Source organism: Jaculus jaculus, chromosome 1 (assembly GCF_020740685.1).
Source record: "Jaculus jaculus isolate mJacJac1 chromosome 1, mJacJac1.mat.Y.cur, whole genome shotgun sequence".
NCBI lineage: Eukaryota > Metazoa > Chordata > Mammalia > Rodentia > Dipodidae > Jaculus > Jaculus jaculus.
In genome coordinates, this window is record NC_059102.1 from 142,451,775 (window position 1) to 142,470,905 (window position 19,131).

A 19,131-nucleotide genomic window follows, 5' to 3' on the forward strand; every position below is an offset into this window, starting at 1 on the left:
GCTGCTGCCCTGCCAGGTCAAGAAGGCTTTTGAGTGTGCTGCAGGTAGCCCTTCAGGTTCTAAAGCCCTGTGGCCTTCACCTCCCACGCTGTGCTTGGAGTGAAGTTGAGGCTTCATTTCTTGCCAAGGCTAATTTTCCTTTTACATTCAGCCCAAGACAGGAGTTAGTAAGCAGACAAATGGTCTTCTGGGTATAAAGCATATCTTCCCAAACCCCAGAAGGCTAAAAGCAAAGAATCAGAAGAAAAGCCAAAGTAGTTAGAATCTCATCCTTTGAACAGCCACAGAAATTACCCACGCGGGTTCACTGTGCATTCTAGTCAGTGCTACTCTTGTCACCCATGTCCAAATGTTAATAACCTCTGGCAGAAGAGTGGTCTCCAACCTTTTTTCCCCTATTTTTGTACTTTTTTCCTAATTGAGACAAAATGCACGACATAAAATTTACCATTTTTTATTTTTACATTTAAGTTTTATTTTTTGTTTTGAATAGGTAACTATGTGTGGTACAAATATCAGAACAATATAACAAGATATATATTACAAGGACTCACTCCTATTCCTGTTCCCATCTACCTTATTCAATCTCACACTCCTTAGGTAACTGCTTTCACTACTTTCTTACATACCTTCCAATGTTTCTTTTTCCAGTTGCAAGCAAGTTGAATTTATATTTTATACCTCTCATAGGCAAAAACCAGCACCTTGCTTTTTAATCTGTAGATTGCATATTCCATTGTGTGGTTATGGACAATATAACTAGTCTTCTGTCTTGTCTTGATGTCCCCAGTTTTTTTTTATTATTACCTCCATAAATTACGAGAAAATGAGTACACAATTCCAAGAACATCTTTTGGCAAATTACAGACGTTAAGTACTAATAATCCTTACAGAAAATTTAATGCTTCATATTTATAACTGAAAAATAATAAAATGGAAGTTATAATAATTTATCTATACACTTTAGAGATCATCTTATGTAACTTCAGGGGTATTTACTGTCTATGGAAGCACAGGGTCTTGTGTACAGTCAGAGCTAAATTAACCTGAATTTAGAAGAGTCCCTTTTTCCAGAAATTTCTTTTGACTAAATCTTGAGTTGTGAGAAGGTCTTATCATGTAGCACCCTTAACATCTCTACCTTACCTTGTCATCTATAAAATGAGAATTATGATGCCTGGCAGGAAGATTTGGTTAAAAAGAGATAATACATATTCCAGATATGTCAGGATTTATTTTTGCTATTATAATCAGTAATGTGCTTTAGAGAAAATGGATTCAAATAGATGTGGTAGAGGAGCTTGTTAAAGGGTTTGACATAAAAGCCAAAGAAATAGAGCTGCCTAAAGGTAATAAGCCTTAATCATAATGATTTTTGTGACTTTATTTTCTTTTCTAGAGTCCTGATACAGTCAAGGCCAAGTTGATCTCTCGGATGGCTAAAATGGGCCAGCCGATGCTGCCCATGCTTCCTCCACAGCTGGATTCCAGCGATGCAGAAAGTGAGGTACGTAGACAGGGTTGACATCTTCTACTCCTTTGGTGAAAATAAGTGATTTTTCTGCCTCGCCTCCAGAATCATTGTTTAGAGGACTCATACAGAGTGATACCAATGGTATCGGCTTATGTTTTTCTATTGTGATTAGTACTTCCCTTCAAAAATGGAAATAAGTCTATGCATCTGACATAACTATTATACCATTTAAAGATGCTCAGTTAGCCTTCATGTGCCTGTGTCTATGTTGCCTGTAAAGATCAATCTTACCTGCCTCAGCTGCCTCTCTGGAAGTAATACATCTGTTTCATGTCAAAAACAAAGCCGGGTGTGGTGGCGTACACTTTTAATCCCAGCACACAGGAGGTAGAAGTAGCTGGATCACCTTGAGTTTAAGGCCAGCCTGAGGCTACATAGTGAATTCTAGGTCAGCCTGGACTAGAGCGAGACCCTACCTTGAACCTCTCCCCCCCAATAAAAAAGGAAAGAAAGAGTGAAAATAAATCAGTCTTTAGGCATCAGGATGCATAACCAACCCATACCAGGCACTCAAGTCTTGTTTGTTTTTTTTTCTCCTTTTTCTTTTTTTTCTTTGAGACTAGTTTTCACTATGTTGTGTAGGCTGGTAGCTCCTGATTCTTTCACCTCAGCCTCCCTGTTCATTATCTGGAACCTCAGATATGCACCACTGCACCTGGCTGCAAGCCAGGGCTTTTTTTTTTTTTTTAATTTTTTTTTAAAATTTGTTTTAATGAGGTAGTGTCACTCTAATTCAGGCTGACCTGAAACTCATTCTGTAGTGCTGGCTGTCCTTAAACTCATGGTGATCCTTCTACCTCAACTTCCCTAGTGCTGGGCTTAAAGGCATGAGCCACCAAACTGAGTTTATGTTTGTTGATTAAATGTTTAGGTTTCCTTAGGAAATGTTGGTCTTCTACTGATATTGTCTGTTATTTAAAGATCCAGCTGTTATTTATTTGGGCTTTCTATGTATTTTTATTTGTTGTTGTTGTTGTTTTTTACTGGTTTTTCGAGGTAGTCAGTCTCACTCTAGCTCAGGCTGACCTGGCATTAGTCTCAGGGTGGCCTCAAACTTGTGGCAGTCCTCCTACCTCTGCCTCTTAAGTGCTGGGAATAAAGGCATGTGCCACCACTCCCCGCTAGTTTTTTTTTTTTTGTGATTTATTTATTTTATATATTTATTTGAGAGAGAGAGAGAGAGAGAGAATGGGTACACCAGGGCCTCCAGCCACTGCAAATGAACTCTAGACTCATGCACCACCTTGTGCATCTTGTGTCCTGGGGAATCAAACCAGGGTTCTTCTGCTTTGCAGGTATGCACCTTAACCATTAAAGCCATGTCTCAAGACTGCTGGTTTTTTTTTTTTTTATTATTTTAAATTTAAATCAAAGCTACTAGTTCCTCTTGTTTTTAGGGTGTGGGTGGATATGCTTTTTTCCCATGGTAGGGTCTCACTCTAGCCCAGGCTGACCTGAAACCCAATTTGTGGCCTCAGACTGGCCTTGAACTCACAGCAGTTCTTCTACTTCAGCCTCCCAAGTGCTAGGATTAAAGGTGTGTGCTACCATCCCCAGCTTCCCTTGCTTTATGCTCTTGATGTTGTGTTTCCCACTTCAGGTATTAAAAATATGACATATGTTTTCTGGAAAATTTTATTGCTTCATATAATGCTGTCTGTGTACGCACGCACGCACACACGCACGCACGCACGCACGCACTCCAAAAGCTATCTTCAAGAGTTATTCATAAGCAACACTGTCTACCTTTTTCCGGACAGGGTCTCTTACTGGCCTGGAACTCTTCATGTAGGCTAGACTGGCTGACCAGTGAGTTCCAGGGATCTGCCTGCCTAGCCCTGGAATTATAGGTGTATGCTACCACACCCAGATTCCTTTTCCCATGCATTCTGAGGGTGGAGCTCTGGTCCTCAGGCTTGCAAGGCAAGCTGTTTACCAACTGAGCTATCTCCTCAGTCCCATTGCTTCATATTTAGTTTTGTGTGTGTGTGTGTGTGTGTGTGTGTGTGTGTGTGTGTGTGTGTGTATGTGTGTTTTTCAAGGTAGGATCTCACTCTAGCTCAGGCTGACCTGGAATTCACTATAGTCTCAGGGTGGCCTTGAACTCATGGTGATCCTCCTACCTCTGCCTCCCTAGTGTGCTGAGATTAAAGGCATGTGCTACCACGCCCAGCTAGTTCTAAATTTTTTATTCACAGAGAATATAAAGTAACTTAATTTTCACTTTAGCCTTTTTCTAGTGGTTAGTTAGCTCCTTATTGAATAAAACAAACCTTTCTCAAATATGTTGATGCATATATATGAGAGATTTTCTTTTAGGATTTTTGTCAGTTTGTTGTAAAATTTTTTAAAAAAGAGATGTTCTTGATGAAAAGCCATTCTGAAATAGGCTTTTTAGTTCCTCCTAGAAAAGTTCTAAAATGTAATATTACAAAAAAAGATAGGATTTCTTAGGCCTGTTATTTTGTTATCCTTTTCCTGGTTTCTACAAATACAATTTTGTGTTTGAGTATGTGTGTGTGTGTGTTCATGTATGTGCAGTTGCATATGTGTGTGCAGGCAAGCTCGTTCACTGCTAAGCCATCTCTTCCACCTAGTATCTACATTTTTTTTTTTTTTTTTTGCTTTTGCAGGTAGGGTCTTGCTGTAGCCCAGGTTGACCTGGAATTCATTGTGTAGTCTCAGGGTGGCCTTGAACTCACAGTGATCCTCCTATCTATGCCTCCTGAGTGCTGGGATTAAAGGCGTGCACCACCATGCCCAGCCTATCTACCTTTTCTTTTCTTTTCTTTTCTTTTCTTTTCTTTTCTTCTCTTCTCTTCTCTTCTCTTCTCTTCTCTTTTCTTTTGTTTTCTTTTTCCTTCCTTCCTTCCTTCCTTCCTTCCTTCCTTCCTTCCTTCCTTCCTTCCTTCCTTCCTTTCTTTCTTTCTTTCTTTCTTTCTTTCTTTCTCCCCCTCTCTTTCTCTCTCTCTTTCTTTCTTTCTTTCTTTTTTTTTTTTTTGAGGTAGGGTTTCACTCTAGCTCAGGCTGACCTGGAATTCAAACTCGCTGTGTAGTCTCAGGGTGGCCTTGAACTCGTGGTGATCCTCCTACCTCTGCCTCCCAAGTGCTGGGATTAAAGGCGTGCGCCACCATGCTTGGCCTATCTACCATTTTAAGACAAGGTCTGTCATTAGCTGGCCAGTGAGCCTCAGGGATCTACCTGTCTACACCTCCTCCCCAGCACTATGATTATAAGCACACATCATAATGTATGGCCTTTTGTCCTTGGTTCTGAGAATGAAACTCAGGTTCATGCTTGCATGGCAGGCACTTTAAAAAAAAATTTTGTTTTTATTTTTATTTATGTATTTATTTAGTGACAGAGAGAGAAAGAGGCAGATAGAGAGAGAGAGGGAGAATGGTGTGCCAGGGCCTCTAACCACTGCAGACGAACTCCAGACGTGTGCATCCCCTTGTGCATCTGACTAATGTGGGTCCTGGGGAGTCGAGCCTTGTACGGCAGTCCTTAAGTTTCACAGGCAAGCGCTTAACCGCTAAGCCATCTCTCCAGCCCATGGCAGGCACTTTTTACAACTGAGTTATCTATCTTCCTACCCTACAAATGAAATGAATAATATATATCATTAAAGATTTATAGAGCTGTTTAATTATATAATAAATTAAAAATTTAAAGAACCATATATTTAACACATATATGATGCTTTTAAACTGATTTACAATGTTATAGCCATTTATGTATATAAATACCATAAATGAAGCAAAGTATTATTACTTTTAAAAGTAACCTAGTGTCGTTCTGTATAGATTTATCATAATTCCTATTGCTCTCTAGCTAGGCACTTAAGTTGATTTAGAAGGCTGTAATGCCCTAAAAGCTGGTTGCTTTTCCAGAACAGAAAATATTGAAGGATAAGGAAAGATTCTAAAATAAAGGGTGAATTAAAAGATTTTTGGACAGGTATGGTGGTGCACGTCTTCAATCTCAGCACTTGAGAGTCAGTGGTAGGAATATCACTATGAGTTAGAGGCTATCCTGAGACTACATAGTGAATTCCAGGTCAGCCTGGGCTAAAGCAAGACCTTACCTCCAGGGCAAAAAAAGATTTTAGCTTTGAACTATATATAGTATAGCAGATTGCAACCACTGTATATTGTGCCTCAAGATTTTTAGTTCCTTGTATGAAGCAGAAGGATGTAGTGTAATCTCTTTAGTTACAGCTTTGATTTTATAGAAAGAAAGAAACTGTATTATCCAAAACCAGCATGCTAATGAGGTGCTGTGAGTCCTACTCCACCCAGTTCTCACTGGGAACCTTAAGACCTATGGAGACTTGCAGATGAGAAGGAAATAGATTATCCCTTGGTTTTGTAAGAACCCCTGTTGTGGGAACAGATTGACTCTCTTAGGTGCTATTTTGAAAAGTTGTGCACTCTGGGGGTTGATTGTTTCACTGTAATCAAGTGCTTTCTCCTGGCAACTCACTCACTCAATTCTTGGCTTTCTGCTTAATCTTCCTTCCTCTTTTTTGCCTTGAAACCCTCAGTGAGACTCAGACTTTAGTCAAGGGCCCACACAGGTCCAAATCTATTGCCTCCTCCAGGATATAACTGCTCTGCGAGGAGCTGGGCAACCCCTTGTGACACAATCCATTCAGCCTTCTCTTCAGCCAGCCCATCCAGTGTTACCACAGATGACCTCACAGGGTAAGAAAATGGTTGTTATCATTTCTTAAGTTGTTACCTTGTATAGTTTTAGTGGTGGGCCTGAAGTAAAACTTGTCAGTTTGTCCATGGGTATTGTCAGACTCAGAGATCTATTTGACATGTACATTGTGATTTTTGCCATGTTGCAGTAACAGTTTTGGGAATCTACTCCTCTATTGAGACATTTCCCTGTGTGTTATTCTACACTTCCTGTCAGCTGATTGGGCCATACTTGTGAGTCAGAGGCACAAGGGCACGCTGTTTCCTTCTCCTGTCCCATTGCTAGCATGCCAGTGGAGCTGGTTTTAGGAGACTAGGAGAGGGAACTGGTCAAGTTTGAGCATGAGGGTATGACGGGTACTAGTCTTGACTTGTACCAAAAGGCAAAGGTAGATAACTGCAAATGTCTTCTTTCTTAGCACCTCAGCCATCTGTTTCTGGGCTCCAAGCACCCTCTGCTGCCTTACTGCAAGTTGCACCCCTTGATTCCCACTCAGCTGTATCTGGAAATGCCCAGTCCTTTCAGGTAATAATATTTTAAAACCTTTTTATCTGCTGTAATTTATACTTCTTGTCAGATTCTTCCTGTACACATCCAGAGAGATGATTCCTTCCTCATTAGATAGAAGCAGTTCCTTAAGTTTGTAGTTCCCCGCTTCCTAAGTTAGCACTCTTATCCCTAAGCACACAAAGTGTTTCCTGTTTTCAAGCCGCTGTGAAGCAACTTGTGCACGAATAAGCAAACTTCGTCCAAGACCTGGTCTGGCATATAGCAAAGGTCCAGTCAGTGCCCATAGTCAGTATATATTTCCCTTCCTTTTCACACATGTGTAGTTGAGGGATATATATTCATGTTTTCCAAGTTCTTTTCTGTCAGAGAGGTAATAGGATAACATTGTGCACCATATTCTGCAGAATGTCTAGACTGAGGAGGGAAGCTGTATGGAAAATACAGCAGGACTATCTATGAGTTGTCCTATGAAAGAGCCTTTTCTGCTATCACAGAAGGCAGTGAGAGCAGCCTGTCTGTCTGTGCTATTTGCCAGGGTAGTGGATCATTTCTTCTGGCTCGAGGACACTTAATGGATGGGACACACACACATCCAGTAATAACTGGGCTTTTTTATGTCCTTGGTGTTTCTTTTTTATTGTTGTTTTACATGTATGTATTGTGTGTATGTGGGTATATGCATGTTTACATGTGTGTAGGTGCACATGTATGGGTGTGGGAACATGTACATTTGTTTAGAGACCAGAGGTTACTATTGGTTATCTTCCTCAATCACTTTCCACCTTAGTTTTTTTTTTTTTGTTGTTGTTGTTTTTGAGGTAAGGTCTTGCTGTAGTCCAGGCTGACCTGGAATTCACTCTGTAGTCTCAGGGTGGCCTTGAACTCACAGTGATCCTCCTACCTCTGCCTCCTAAGTGCTGGGACTAAAGGTGTGCACCACCATGCCCAGCTTTCTCCACCTCAATTTTTGAGACAGGGTCTCTTGCTGAGCCTAGAGCTTACTGATTGAGCTAGATCAACTAGGCTGCAATCCTCAAGGGTTCTTCTATCTCAATCTCTCCAGTGCTGGGATTAAAGGCATGTGCTACCACTCCCAGCATTTTGATATGGGTGCTGGGGATTCAAACTCAGGTATTTGATGCATGCATAGCAAGCAGGCACTTTACTGACTGAGCCATCTCTCCCAGCTCCTTCCTTGGTGATTGTTATAGAGGGCAGGAGCCATGGCAAACAGGCTCTACTCTACTAGGAAGTATCAAAACTGAAAAAATTTCTCCCTGTGGAGAATTACTATCACTCATAGAATTTTTTGTATTGCTATAAACAAACTCCAGATGCATGCATCACCATGTACATCTGGCTTTACATGGGTACTGGGAAATCAAACCTGGGTCCCTAAGCTTCACAGGCAAGTGCCTTAACTACTAAGCCATCTCTCTAGCCCCTGATTATTTTTTTCTTAAATAATGTCTAGAGTGTTCTACTTACCTCTGAAAATAACTTGGTTATCCTTATTCCAAGGAAGAAAAATCATCCTTATTTAACTGGTAGCTGGTATTTATTGCACACTTACTATCTGCCATGCACCAAACTTGCCAGTTGTTAAGGAACTTTACCTGTATTGATTTATTTAACATATAACAAATCTCTATGGAATGATACTGTCTTCCTTTCACAGTTGAGGTGACTGAGATTCAGAAGAAAATGAGTGCTCCTGATTACACAGATAATCATCAGAATCTAGCAGGGACACCACACATGAAGTCGCATGCCTGTAATCCCAGCACTCAGGAGGTAAAGGCAGGAGTTCAAGGTCTATATAGTGAGTTCAAGGCCACACTTGACTGCATAAGACCCTATCCCAAAAAAGCAAAATCAAAACTAAAACAAGTGAACCAAAAAGAATCTAGCAAGAGAGAAATATCTTTTGGAAAATAACAGAGTTAGTTTGGAATCTCAGTGACTATGTCTTCTTTTTACCTCAAAAGAAACTAAGTGGGAAAATGGCACAGCCGATGAGAGCATTTGCTGGATAGGCATGAGGGTCTGAGACCATCTGAGTTTGATCCTCAGCACCCACTTAAAAAACAATTGGAGCCAGGCATGGTGGCACACGCCTTTAATCCCAGTGCTTGGGAGGCAGAGGTAGGAGGATTGCCAGGAGTTCAAGGCCACCCTGAGACTACATAGTGAATTCCAGGTCAGCATGGGCTAGAGTGAGACCCTTCCTTAAAAAAAGGGGGGTAGTTGCTATGCACACCTGTAGCCCCAGTCCTGTGGGGGTGGGGGCGATCAGAGAATCTCACTAGTCAGCAAGTCTGACTGAAAATAGCAGCTCAAGGTTCTTAGAGAGACTCTGTCTCAAGGAAATAAGCAGAAACACAGATAGAGGAGGATGCCTAACGTTCTCTAACCTCTGCATGAGAGTACATGGGACATGCACATCTGTATACATTACACATACATGCACCATTCACACACATGCCAAAAAAAGGAAGGAAGAGAGAAAAGGAGAATGAGAGAAATTAGGAGTTTGCTTCATTTTACATTGTCTTAAAAATGGTAGGAATGAATTCCCACTTTGTTAAATTGTGTCACCAGAGGATCAGGAAGTGATCCAAGATTCCCATTCCTCCACTTTGGGGTAGGATTTCAGCTGCTAAGAACCACTGTAGGAATTTTACCCACTGTCTATCCCTGATCTCATCCATTTCCAGCTTTAGTACTTTTGAGTCTCTTTCCCTACTCAGCTATTTTATTCCACCATAGGAACCTAAGCAAAAAGGGAAGACTGACTGTTTCATAAAGCAGCAGTAACTTGGCGTTTTCTCAGCCCTATGCAGGTATGCAAGCCTATGCATATCCTCAGGCATCCTCAGTTACTTCACAACTGCAGCCTGTTCGGCCCTTGTACCCAGCACCACTGTCCCAGGCTCCCCACTTCCAAGGTATGGCATAACTCTCCTCCCTGCCATTTCGCCTCTCTTCCCTCTCCGAGCTCTCCTCCCTCCCTTCCTGTTTTCATTTTTACTCCTACAGCTCTACCTTTCTTTTTCTTTGCAATTGACTGAGATGTAACTTATAAATCATGTAATTCACTTAAATGTAAAATTCAAAGATTTCATTTATTTATTTATTAGAGAGGGAGGGAGGGAGAGAGAGAGAGGGAGAGAGAGAGTGTGCTCCAGGGCCTCTAGCCATTGCAAACAAACTCCAGATGCATTTGCCACCATGTGCATCTGGATATTGTGGGTTCTGGGGAATCGAACCTAGGTCCTTAGGCATCACAGCCAAGTGCCTTACCCATTAAGCCATCTCTCCAGTCCCTCAAAGATTTTTATAAAGAAAATTTCTGAGTTGTGCATATATCAAAACAGTCCAATTTTAGAACATTCCCATAATCCCCAAGGTACCTTTGTGCCCACTCTAGGAATTGCTTCTTATGTTTTCTTTTACCAGCCCCTTTAATTATTCTGTCAGAGTGAGCAGACTTTGTAGCAAATGGTGGTAGAGCAAACACTGAAGGAAATTGGGAGAAAGTTTGAGGACTGGTCTGGGTATTCAGCAACTGAAAGGAAAGATATGTTGTTAAAAAATTTTAAGTTATGAAAATAATTCACTTTTTTAAAAATGTTGGGCTAGAGAGATGGCTGAGCAGTTAAAGGTGCTTGCTTGCAAAGCCTGATATGATAGCCTGGGTTTGACTCCCCAGTATCCACATAAAGCAGTGCACAAAGTGGTGCATGAATCTAGAGGTCATTGGCAGTGATAGGAGGCCCTGGAGCACCCATTCTCTCTCTCTCAAAAATAAATAAATAAATAATAAAAATTTTAAACTGTGAAACACTTCAAAATGAAACAAAGTGAAAAGTATTGCCACCATCATTAAACTCTTCTGAACCACAAGAAACCATCCTTAACAGTTTACTTGGGTAACTTTTCACATATTTGGTATGTATGTGCAAGTGTAGATATATTGTAAACAAAGCAAATGAAATGTGAACAACTGTGTTGATGTCTTACTTTGGTCTGCAGCTTGTACTTTGCTTGATAATTACCTTGTTTTAAAACAGTGGCAAGAAGAAGCAAGTAGACCCTACAGTGTAACTTGTACTTCTAGATTGGTAAGGGCTTCCTAAATACAGCCCTTGTCTGGGAGCCCCATCCCTGCTTTATCTAGGAAATGCTCTTGCAACCCTAAACTGTTATCCACAGTCCACAGCTTCCAGGGGCACAACTATGTGTGAATGTTATCAAAGGATTAATACTATTTTATTTGCTTTTTTTTTTTTTTAAGAGACAGAGTCTCAATAGCCCAGGTTTGTCTTGAATGCGATCTGTCTGCCCCAGCAGCTGTCTGTCCTCCAGTGCAGGGATTATAGATTTGAGACTTATGGCTTGTAATAATACTTTTTTTTTTTTTTTTTTTTGAGGTAGGGTCTCACTCTAGCTCAGGCTGACCTTGAATTCACTATGTAGTCTCAGGGTGGCCTCGAACTCATGGTGATCCTCCTACCTCTGCCTCCCAAGTGCTGGGACTAAAGGCGTGCGCCACCACGCCCGGCTATAATACTTTTTAAAGTGCTACTTGTGTACCTTCTACATGCTCCAATACTTGCATCTGAAATATTCTCTCTCTTTTTTTTCCTTTCTTTGTGGCAGGGTCTCCTTCAGGAACTCATTTTGTAGCCCAGTTGTTGCAGTCAGGTTCACATGGCTGGCAGAAATCACCCAACCAAGAGCAGCTTTTGGGGAAAAAATGGTTTATTTTGGCTTATAGACTCGAGGGGAAGCTCGATGATGGCAGGGGAAAACGATGCTGTGAGCAGGGAGGACAATAGCAACAGGAGAGTGTCCCAAACACTGGCAAGGGGAAACTGGCTATGAAACCCGTAAGCCTACACCCAATACACTGCCTCCAGGAAGTGTTAGCTCCCAAATCTCTATCAGCTGGGAACCTAGCTTTCAGAACAGGTTTATAGGGGACACCTGAATCAAACCACCACACCAATCTCCCTTTGAACTCACTAGGTAGGATCCCTCTGTCTCAGCCTTCTGAGTAGGGATTATGGTGTGAGCCACCATACCTGCCTTTTTCTTTTTTGGAATAGGGTTTCACTCTAGCCCAGGCTAGAGTCAAACTCACAATGATCCTCCTATCTCTGCCTCCTGAGTGCTAGAATTAAAAGTGTGTACCATCATGCCTGGCTGTTTTTTTTTTTTTTTTCTTTTTAAGCTTTTTAAATTATTTATTTATTTATTTATTTGAGAGGGGGAGAGACAGACAGACAGACAGAATAGGTGTGCCAGGCCTCCAGACACTGCAGACGAACTCCAGATGCTTGTGCATCTGGCTTACATGGGTCCTAGAGAATCAAACGGGGCTTCTTTGGCTTTGCAGGCATATGCCTTAACTGCTAAGCCATCTTTCCAGCCCCATCTTTTTTTTTTCTTTTGAGACAGCGACTCATGTAGCCTAGTCTGGCCTCAAACTTGATATGTAGCAGAGGCTGGCCCTGAACTCCTTGATTCTCCCATTTCCACCTTTAAAGGGCATGTGATGCTAAGCCCAGCTTGCATTTAAAATACTATTGGAATGATTTGTTTACATGTCAGTCTATAAGTCAAAGCTGACCAAAGGCTAAAACCATATTTTTTTAAATTTTATTTTTAATTAATTATTTATTTATTTGAGAGTGACAGACACAGAGAGAAAGACAGATAGAGGGAGAGAGAATGGGCGCACCAGGGCTTCCAGCCTCTGCAAACAAACTCCAGACGCGTGCGCCCCCTTGTGCATCTGGCTAACGTGGGACCTGGGGAACCGAGCCTCGAACTGGGGTCCTTAGGCTTCACAGGCAAGCGCTTAACCAGCCCTAAAACCATATTTTATATGTTTATATGCAGTTGGATGAATGGGAAAGGAATGTCAACTGCCAAGGGTATAGAAGAGCCAAATGGGCAAACTTGGGTCAGTGAGCCCTTGACCATACTGTAGCTCTCAGTGCTTAGTTCTTTGTTAATTTTGGGCCCTTTTGTCACTATTGTGTCTTCTACATCTTCTCCCAACAGTATGAAATCCCCTACTGTATTTCCTAAGTAGAAGTGTTTATTTCTTTTTTTCCTCTGCTAAAACTGCCATTGGCTTTTCCTTTCCTCAGTTTCATAAGTTCCATGTTGGTTCATGTGTGTTTAGGTTCAGGTGACATGGTGTCCTTTCTCATGACTGAAGCTCGGCAGCATAACACCGAGATTCGAATGGCAGTCAGCAAAGTGACTGATAAAATGGACCATCTCATGACTAAGGTGACTGCCCTGGGTCAGAGCTCTATTGAAAATGGTGTGTCGGTGAGTGTGGAGGCATGTGGGGTGGGGGGCAAGTGAACATAAACAAGGAGCAGCCAGAACTGTAGGTAAACTCTTCTTTGTTTCCCATATTCACCATAGTTCCATAGTTAATAGTTATTTCCCTAGGAGGATAGTTATCTTTCTTTGGGGCTCAGATTAGCAGGGAAAAAACCCCAACTAACTTACAATTAAAAATCGCCTTATAAACTCATTAGCGCTCTCAAAAATAAAACCAAAACTATGTTGGCAAATTATTTGAAACTTACTCACAAGGTCTTGCTGGGATCCCTTTTGTAGGTGGAAGAGCTGCAGAAACATAGTGCTAGCAATTCCATGCTGATTCCCAGCATGCCAGTCACAATGGAAACAAGCATGATTATGAGCAACATCCAGAGAATCATCCAGGTAAGAGTGATGGAGGGTGCATGTACCCATGCTCCCCCACAAATAGAGACTGTGTGATGAATGCTACACTTGGGTTAGAAAAATTTAGAAAATCTCTCTTGGCTTATACTGTTGTATTAGTACCTTTTCTTCTTGTTGTGACCAAATACTTGGCAAGAAGCAGCTTAAGGGAGGAAAGGTAATTTTCTGTACCGCTTGAAGGGATACAGTCCATCAGTATCAGTACAGTGGGGAAGACGTGATAGCACAGAGTGAGATGGTGTCAGGAACACAGGAAGTGGGGTCTGGCTAGGAAACCTCAAGGCCCACCTCCAGTGATCCACCTCTTCCAGCTAGACCCCAATTCATGGTTTATTGTAGGGATCAAAGGTTCAGACACATGAACTTATGGGTAACATTTTACATTCAGACTACAACAGCTATTCTATTCTGTATATACTATGCACTCAAGCCATTGGGCTTAGTGATTTGTGTCAATCCAGTATGATTTGATGTTATTTTAACAATTTTATGTGTGTGGTTGTAAATTTTAGTGTATTGTTTAAAAATATAGTAATAGTGTCGCCTACCAAGTTGATTCCCTTTTATTTCATACTTAAAAAATATATTTATTTACTTATTTATTTGTTTATTTGAGAGAGACAAAGACGCAGAGAGAAAGAGGGAGAGAATGAGCACGCCAGGGCCTCTAGCCACTGCAAACGAACTCCAGATGCATGTGCCCTCCTGTACATCTGGCTTATGTGGGTCCTAGAGAATCAAACTGGGATCCTTTGGCTTTGTAGGCAAATGCCTTAACTGCTAAGCTATCTCTCCAGCCCCTTATTTTGCATTTTTAAGTCAGTTACCTTGCATATCATAAATTTGGATTTAGGAAAATGAAAGATTGAAGCAAGAGGTCCTTGAGAAGAGCAGTCGGATAGAAGAACAGAATGACAAGATTAGTGAACTAATTGAACGCAATCAAAGGTAATGACAGGTACAGGACCTGGCTAGGATACACAAAGGGTTTAATGTGTTACTGCCCATTATAATACACATATTTATTTAGGGCAGTGTATATGTTTTTTCTGATATTTCTTTCTTTCCTTCACTTCTTTTGCTGTACTAGGGATTGAATCTGAGGGCCTTGCATATACTAAACACACTCTACCTCTGAGCTGCAACCTCACCCAATGTTTGTCTGTTTTTTTCTGCATGTCATATTGATGAACTACTGTGTTACTACAGTAGAAAAGCCTCAAGTAGCTCAGATAGAGGATCTGTGTTTGATCCCCTGCTTTGCTCTTTACTTATTGTGTAGCTTTGGACATTTGTTTATTTCTATGGGCCTTGTTTTCTCATCTCTAAAAATGGTATTCGTACTTAGAAAACTCAGTCAACCCTTTACTGTTCTGTATGAGCTAATTCTATTTCATCAACCAGAATTCAATCAGAACCTCACTGATTGCTGTATAAAATGAAAGCATTATGTAATTTGTATAGACACTTCTGAACTTGTGGGGAGGTCAGAAGAACATGTCACAACACAGCACTTCACTTAAAAACATTATTCTTCCATATTTTTATGTCCACCATTCTCTTGTCTCTCATAGGGCACAACCCTCTTACTCCTTTTGCTTTCCTCCCTCATCCCCAATACACCATCTCCTCTTATTCATTACACACAGCAGTTCACCTGTGACCAAGATTGCTGCCTCCATAATTACTGCAGATCTCAAGAAAGTAAAATGTTTTCAGATTGTTTGTGTTGATGAAAGTACAGAGCAATGTTATGAGGGTTGAATATGTGTTGGATTGTGCCTGTCATAAGTTTAGTGCTTCATAAATGTCTCTTGATAAATCAAGAGATCCTTTATTTCTATGTCAGGTATGTTGAACAGAGTAACCTGATGATGGAGAAGAGGAACAACTCCCTTCAAACAGCCACAGAAAGCACACAGGCAAGAGTATTGCATGCTGAACAAGAGAAGGTAAAGAAACTGGGCAGAAGAAGGCCCAGTTCAGGATGTGTTCAATTAAGGAGTGGTCTTACCTGTGTATTTCTCAATTGGCTTTTTAAAAAAATATATTTATTTATTTATTTGACAGACAAGGGGGGAGAGAGACAGAGGGAAAGAGGGAGGGAGGGAGAGAGAATGGGCACGTCAGGGCCTCCAGCCACTGCAAATGAACTCCATACGTGTGCGCCCTCTTATGCCTCTGGCTAACATGGGACCTGGGGAACTGAACCTGGATCCTTTAACTTTGCAGGCAAACGCCTTAACCGCTAAGCCATCCCTCCAGCCCATCTATGGGCTTTTCAACAGAATACTTGCCGTCATTGAGAAGAGAACTCAAAATCTTCCAACAGATTATCATATATTAATCATCCCATTTCTGTTATATATTTTGCAACATGGTGACTCCAAAAGCAATTTTTGAGCTGAAGGTGATGTGTGCTTGTAATCCCAGCACTTGAGAGGCTGCAGTAAGAGGTTCCATACTTCAAGGCCAGCCCAGGCTACATTATGAGACCCTGTCTCAACAACAGCCATTCACCTATCTTTGTAATTTGTTTTAAGTTAAGAATTACAGCATATAATGGAAACTAAGTTCATTCTATTAATAAGATCAACAGAAAAATTTATTCTGCAGCAGGTAACAAATGTGTATGTTGAGCTGGGCATGGTGGTGCACGCCTTTATTCCCTGCACTTGGGAGGCAGAGTTTGGAGGATCGCCATGATTTGAGGCCACCCTGAGACTACTACTAGAGAGGCTGAGGCAGGAGGATTGCTGTGATTTCTATGCTACTCTGAGGTACATAGGCAAGTATCAGGCCAGCCAAGGTTAAATGTTGAGACCATATTTCAAAAAACAAAATGAACAAAAGAAAAAAAAAACTAAACTAAAAAATTATAATTCAAAATAGAAAATAATGTTGGCACATGTCTGTAACCTCAGTACATGGGAGGTAGAAGCCAGGAGGATTAGGAGTGCAAGATCATTCGTGGTTACATAGCAAGTTTGAGGTTAACTTGGGCTACATGAGACCCTGTCTTACAACTCCCCCAAATAATAGTGCTCTAACTTTTGCCCTTTCAGAATTAGTTTTGACTTGTTCTGGAATAGCAATGAAAAGATGCTAGTGGGTCTTGGGTCAGGCTTAGGTAAGTCTGGAGCCTACTTTTCCTCTTTCTCCACTGATATGTTTATCCATAAGATTCCTTCGTATTTGGGCCACATTCTTCATCTGGTACATCTTTGCCCTTTACCTGTTTATTTTTTTTTTCCTCTCAGGAGTTGTAAAGTAGTTTAAGCTCAGTGCGGTGGCGTGCACCTTTTAATTCCAGCACTCAGGAGGCAGAGGTAGGAGGACTGCCATGAGTTCAAGGCCACCCTGAGACTACATAGTGAATTCCAGGTCAGCTTGGATCAGAGTGAAACCCTACCTCAAAAAACTATGTGTGTGTGTATATGTGTGCGTGTGTGTATTTTTGTATTAGATTTTATTTTTACCTTGGAAACCTGAAAAGGTAAATAAAATGAACCTTTTAACTTGTGGCATTTACTTGCATTCTCATATTCCAGTGATAAGGATTCCTTATTTAGTTTTAATCCTTAGCCATACTATCTAGTAAGTAATATTTTTGACCCATTGTCCTTAGAACAGACCTTGCACTGTGTGTCATGCCTCATTATGACACTCGTCCTTTCTCATTGCTACACCAAGCCGCTTACTGTTTGTTGTGATTACCTGCTGATGCCTAGGTCAAGATCAGCAGCTGCCTGGGGAAATGGCTCAGTGGCTATAAAGCACTTGCTCTACAAGTGTGAGTGCCAGAGTTTGGATCCCCAGAACCCACATAAAGCCAGGTGCTATAGCATGAATATCGAATCTCAGAACTTCAATGACAAGGAAGAAGACAGAGGCAGGAGAATTCCCCCAGAAGTTTGCAGGCCAGCAAACTAGAAAACTTGCTAGCCTGACAAACAGAGTGATGAATACTGCCTCAAATAGTGTGGAAGGTGAGAACTGATACCCGAAGCTGTCCTCTGGCCTCCATACACATGCTGTGGCATGCATGCACCGACACACATATAACACACCAAAAAAATTTGAACAGCCTGGGGCATTTATATCCAGGGGTACTGGTCTACTTCACTACTCCTGAGGCATTTATATCCAGAGGTACTGGTCTACTTCACTACTCCCCACAAAGTGCTTTTTACTTATTATGTCTTCTTTCTCTGCTTTTATTTTTATTTTTTTTCCTCTCCATTTCCTTTATTCTTCTTTTTTTCCTTTTTTCCCTTAGTTCTGCTAGAGCATCCAAATACATTGTTTATCTTTGTTGCTGCTATTCAGGGATAAAATGATTATTGTAACATTCTGTAGATAGTGGTCCCCCAAACACCTTAGAATCCTTGGAAAGTTTGATTAAAACTATATATTTTTAACTTCCACCTCCTAAGCTTCTTAGTATTAGTACATTATTTATAACTTAGTACATTGAGCCAAAGTAAACATTATAAAAATCTCTCTTTGATTCTAATACCTATCCAGGTCATAGGATTCACTTCTTTTGTCAGTCTCTGGATGGACTGACACTTGTATGTGGACACTTGTTTTTAATAAGTTCAGCATGTGACTCTCCTGTTGAATATCATTATTGTATGGGCATGTTTTGTTCCAAGGATACATTTTCACAAAACAGGCAGCAGTCCAATTGGCCCATGAATCAGTCATAGCTTGCTATCCCAGATTTAGTTTGCTAATCCTCCCACGTTTTCATTTTGCTAAAATCAGATGTCTGGCAAAGTGCCCTCCCCAACAGATGCTGTCTTTGTAATAACAAAAACAGTAGCAGTAGAGATAACCATGGAATCATAGCTATCACCTGTCACACACTCTAGATCTCTCCTATGCTTTACACAGACGTGCTTGCAGTCATCTCCTTGATTGAGTATCGGTGTTCTTGATGACTAAGGCATCAGGTTCCATACACTGTACTTGGTCACCATTATTTTATGAGCTTTTTTATAATTGGTCTGTGAGCATGTGGTGTGTGAGTGCCAGCACATGCATACCTCAGCGTATGTGTGGAATGACTTAGGGTGTCAGTCTTCACCTTCTACCTTGCTTAAGGCATTCTCTCTCTTTTTTTTTCATGGTAGGGTATCACTGTAGCCCAGGCTGACCTGGAACTCACTCTGTAGTCCCAGGCTGACCTCCTATTCCCAGCAATCCTCCTACCTCTGCATCCTGAGAGCTATGAGTGAAGGTATGTGCTACTACAACCAGGTGAGGTAGTGTCTCTCATTGTTCACTGCTGCATTCACAGGCTGCCTGGTCCATGAACTTCCTGGAAATTCTCTAGTATCTACCTCCTTTCTCATAGCAGGCGTGTTGGAACTATAGATGCTTTTTCGTAGGTGCTGGGCATCCCCAACTCACATACTTATACATGTACAGCAAGTGCTTTATCTACTGTGCTATCTCCCCAGCCCCTTAGACAATAAATCATGGTAATTCCCTCCCCTCCCCCACTTTTCCCTTTACAAGTCCACTCTCCATCATATCCCCTTCCCCTCTCAATTAGTCTGTTATTTTGATGTCATCATCTTTTCCTCCTGTTATGATG

At 41.2% G+C, this 19,131-nt stretch overlaps 1 protein-coding gene across 1 annotated transcript in view; it reads left to right on the forward strand.

Moving 5' to 3' along the window:
- Positions 1-19,131, forward strand: part of Fkbp15 (FKBP prolyl isomerase family member 15) — an 80,229-nt gene that overhangs the window by 38,006 nt on the left and 23,092 nt on the right. The window contains exons 14-21 of the mRNA XM_004662713.2: positions 1,400-1,507; positions 6,139-6,241; positions 6,661-6,767; positions 9,586-9,700; positions 12,949-13,058; positions 13,398-13,505; positions 14,380-14,474; positions 15,376-15,478. Coding sequence (XP_004662770.2) covers positions 1,400-1,507; positions 6,139-6,241; positions 6,661-6,767; positions 9,586-9,700; positions 12,949-13,058; positions 13,398-13,505; positions 14,380-14,474; positions 15,376-15,478 — 849 coding nt within the window. The remainder of the gene's footprint in view (positions 1-1,399; positions 1,508-6,138; positions 6,242-6,660; positions 6,768-9,585; positions 9,701-12,948; positions 13,059-13,397; positions 13,506-14,379; positions 14,475-15,375; positions 15,479-19,131) is intronic.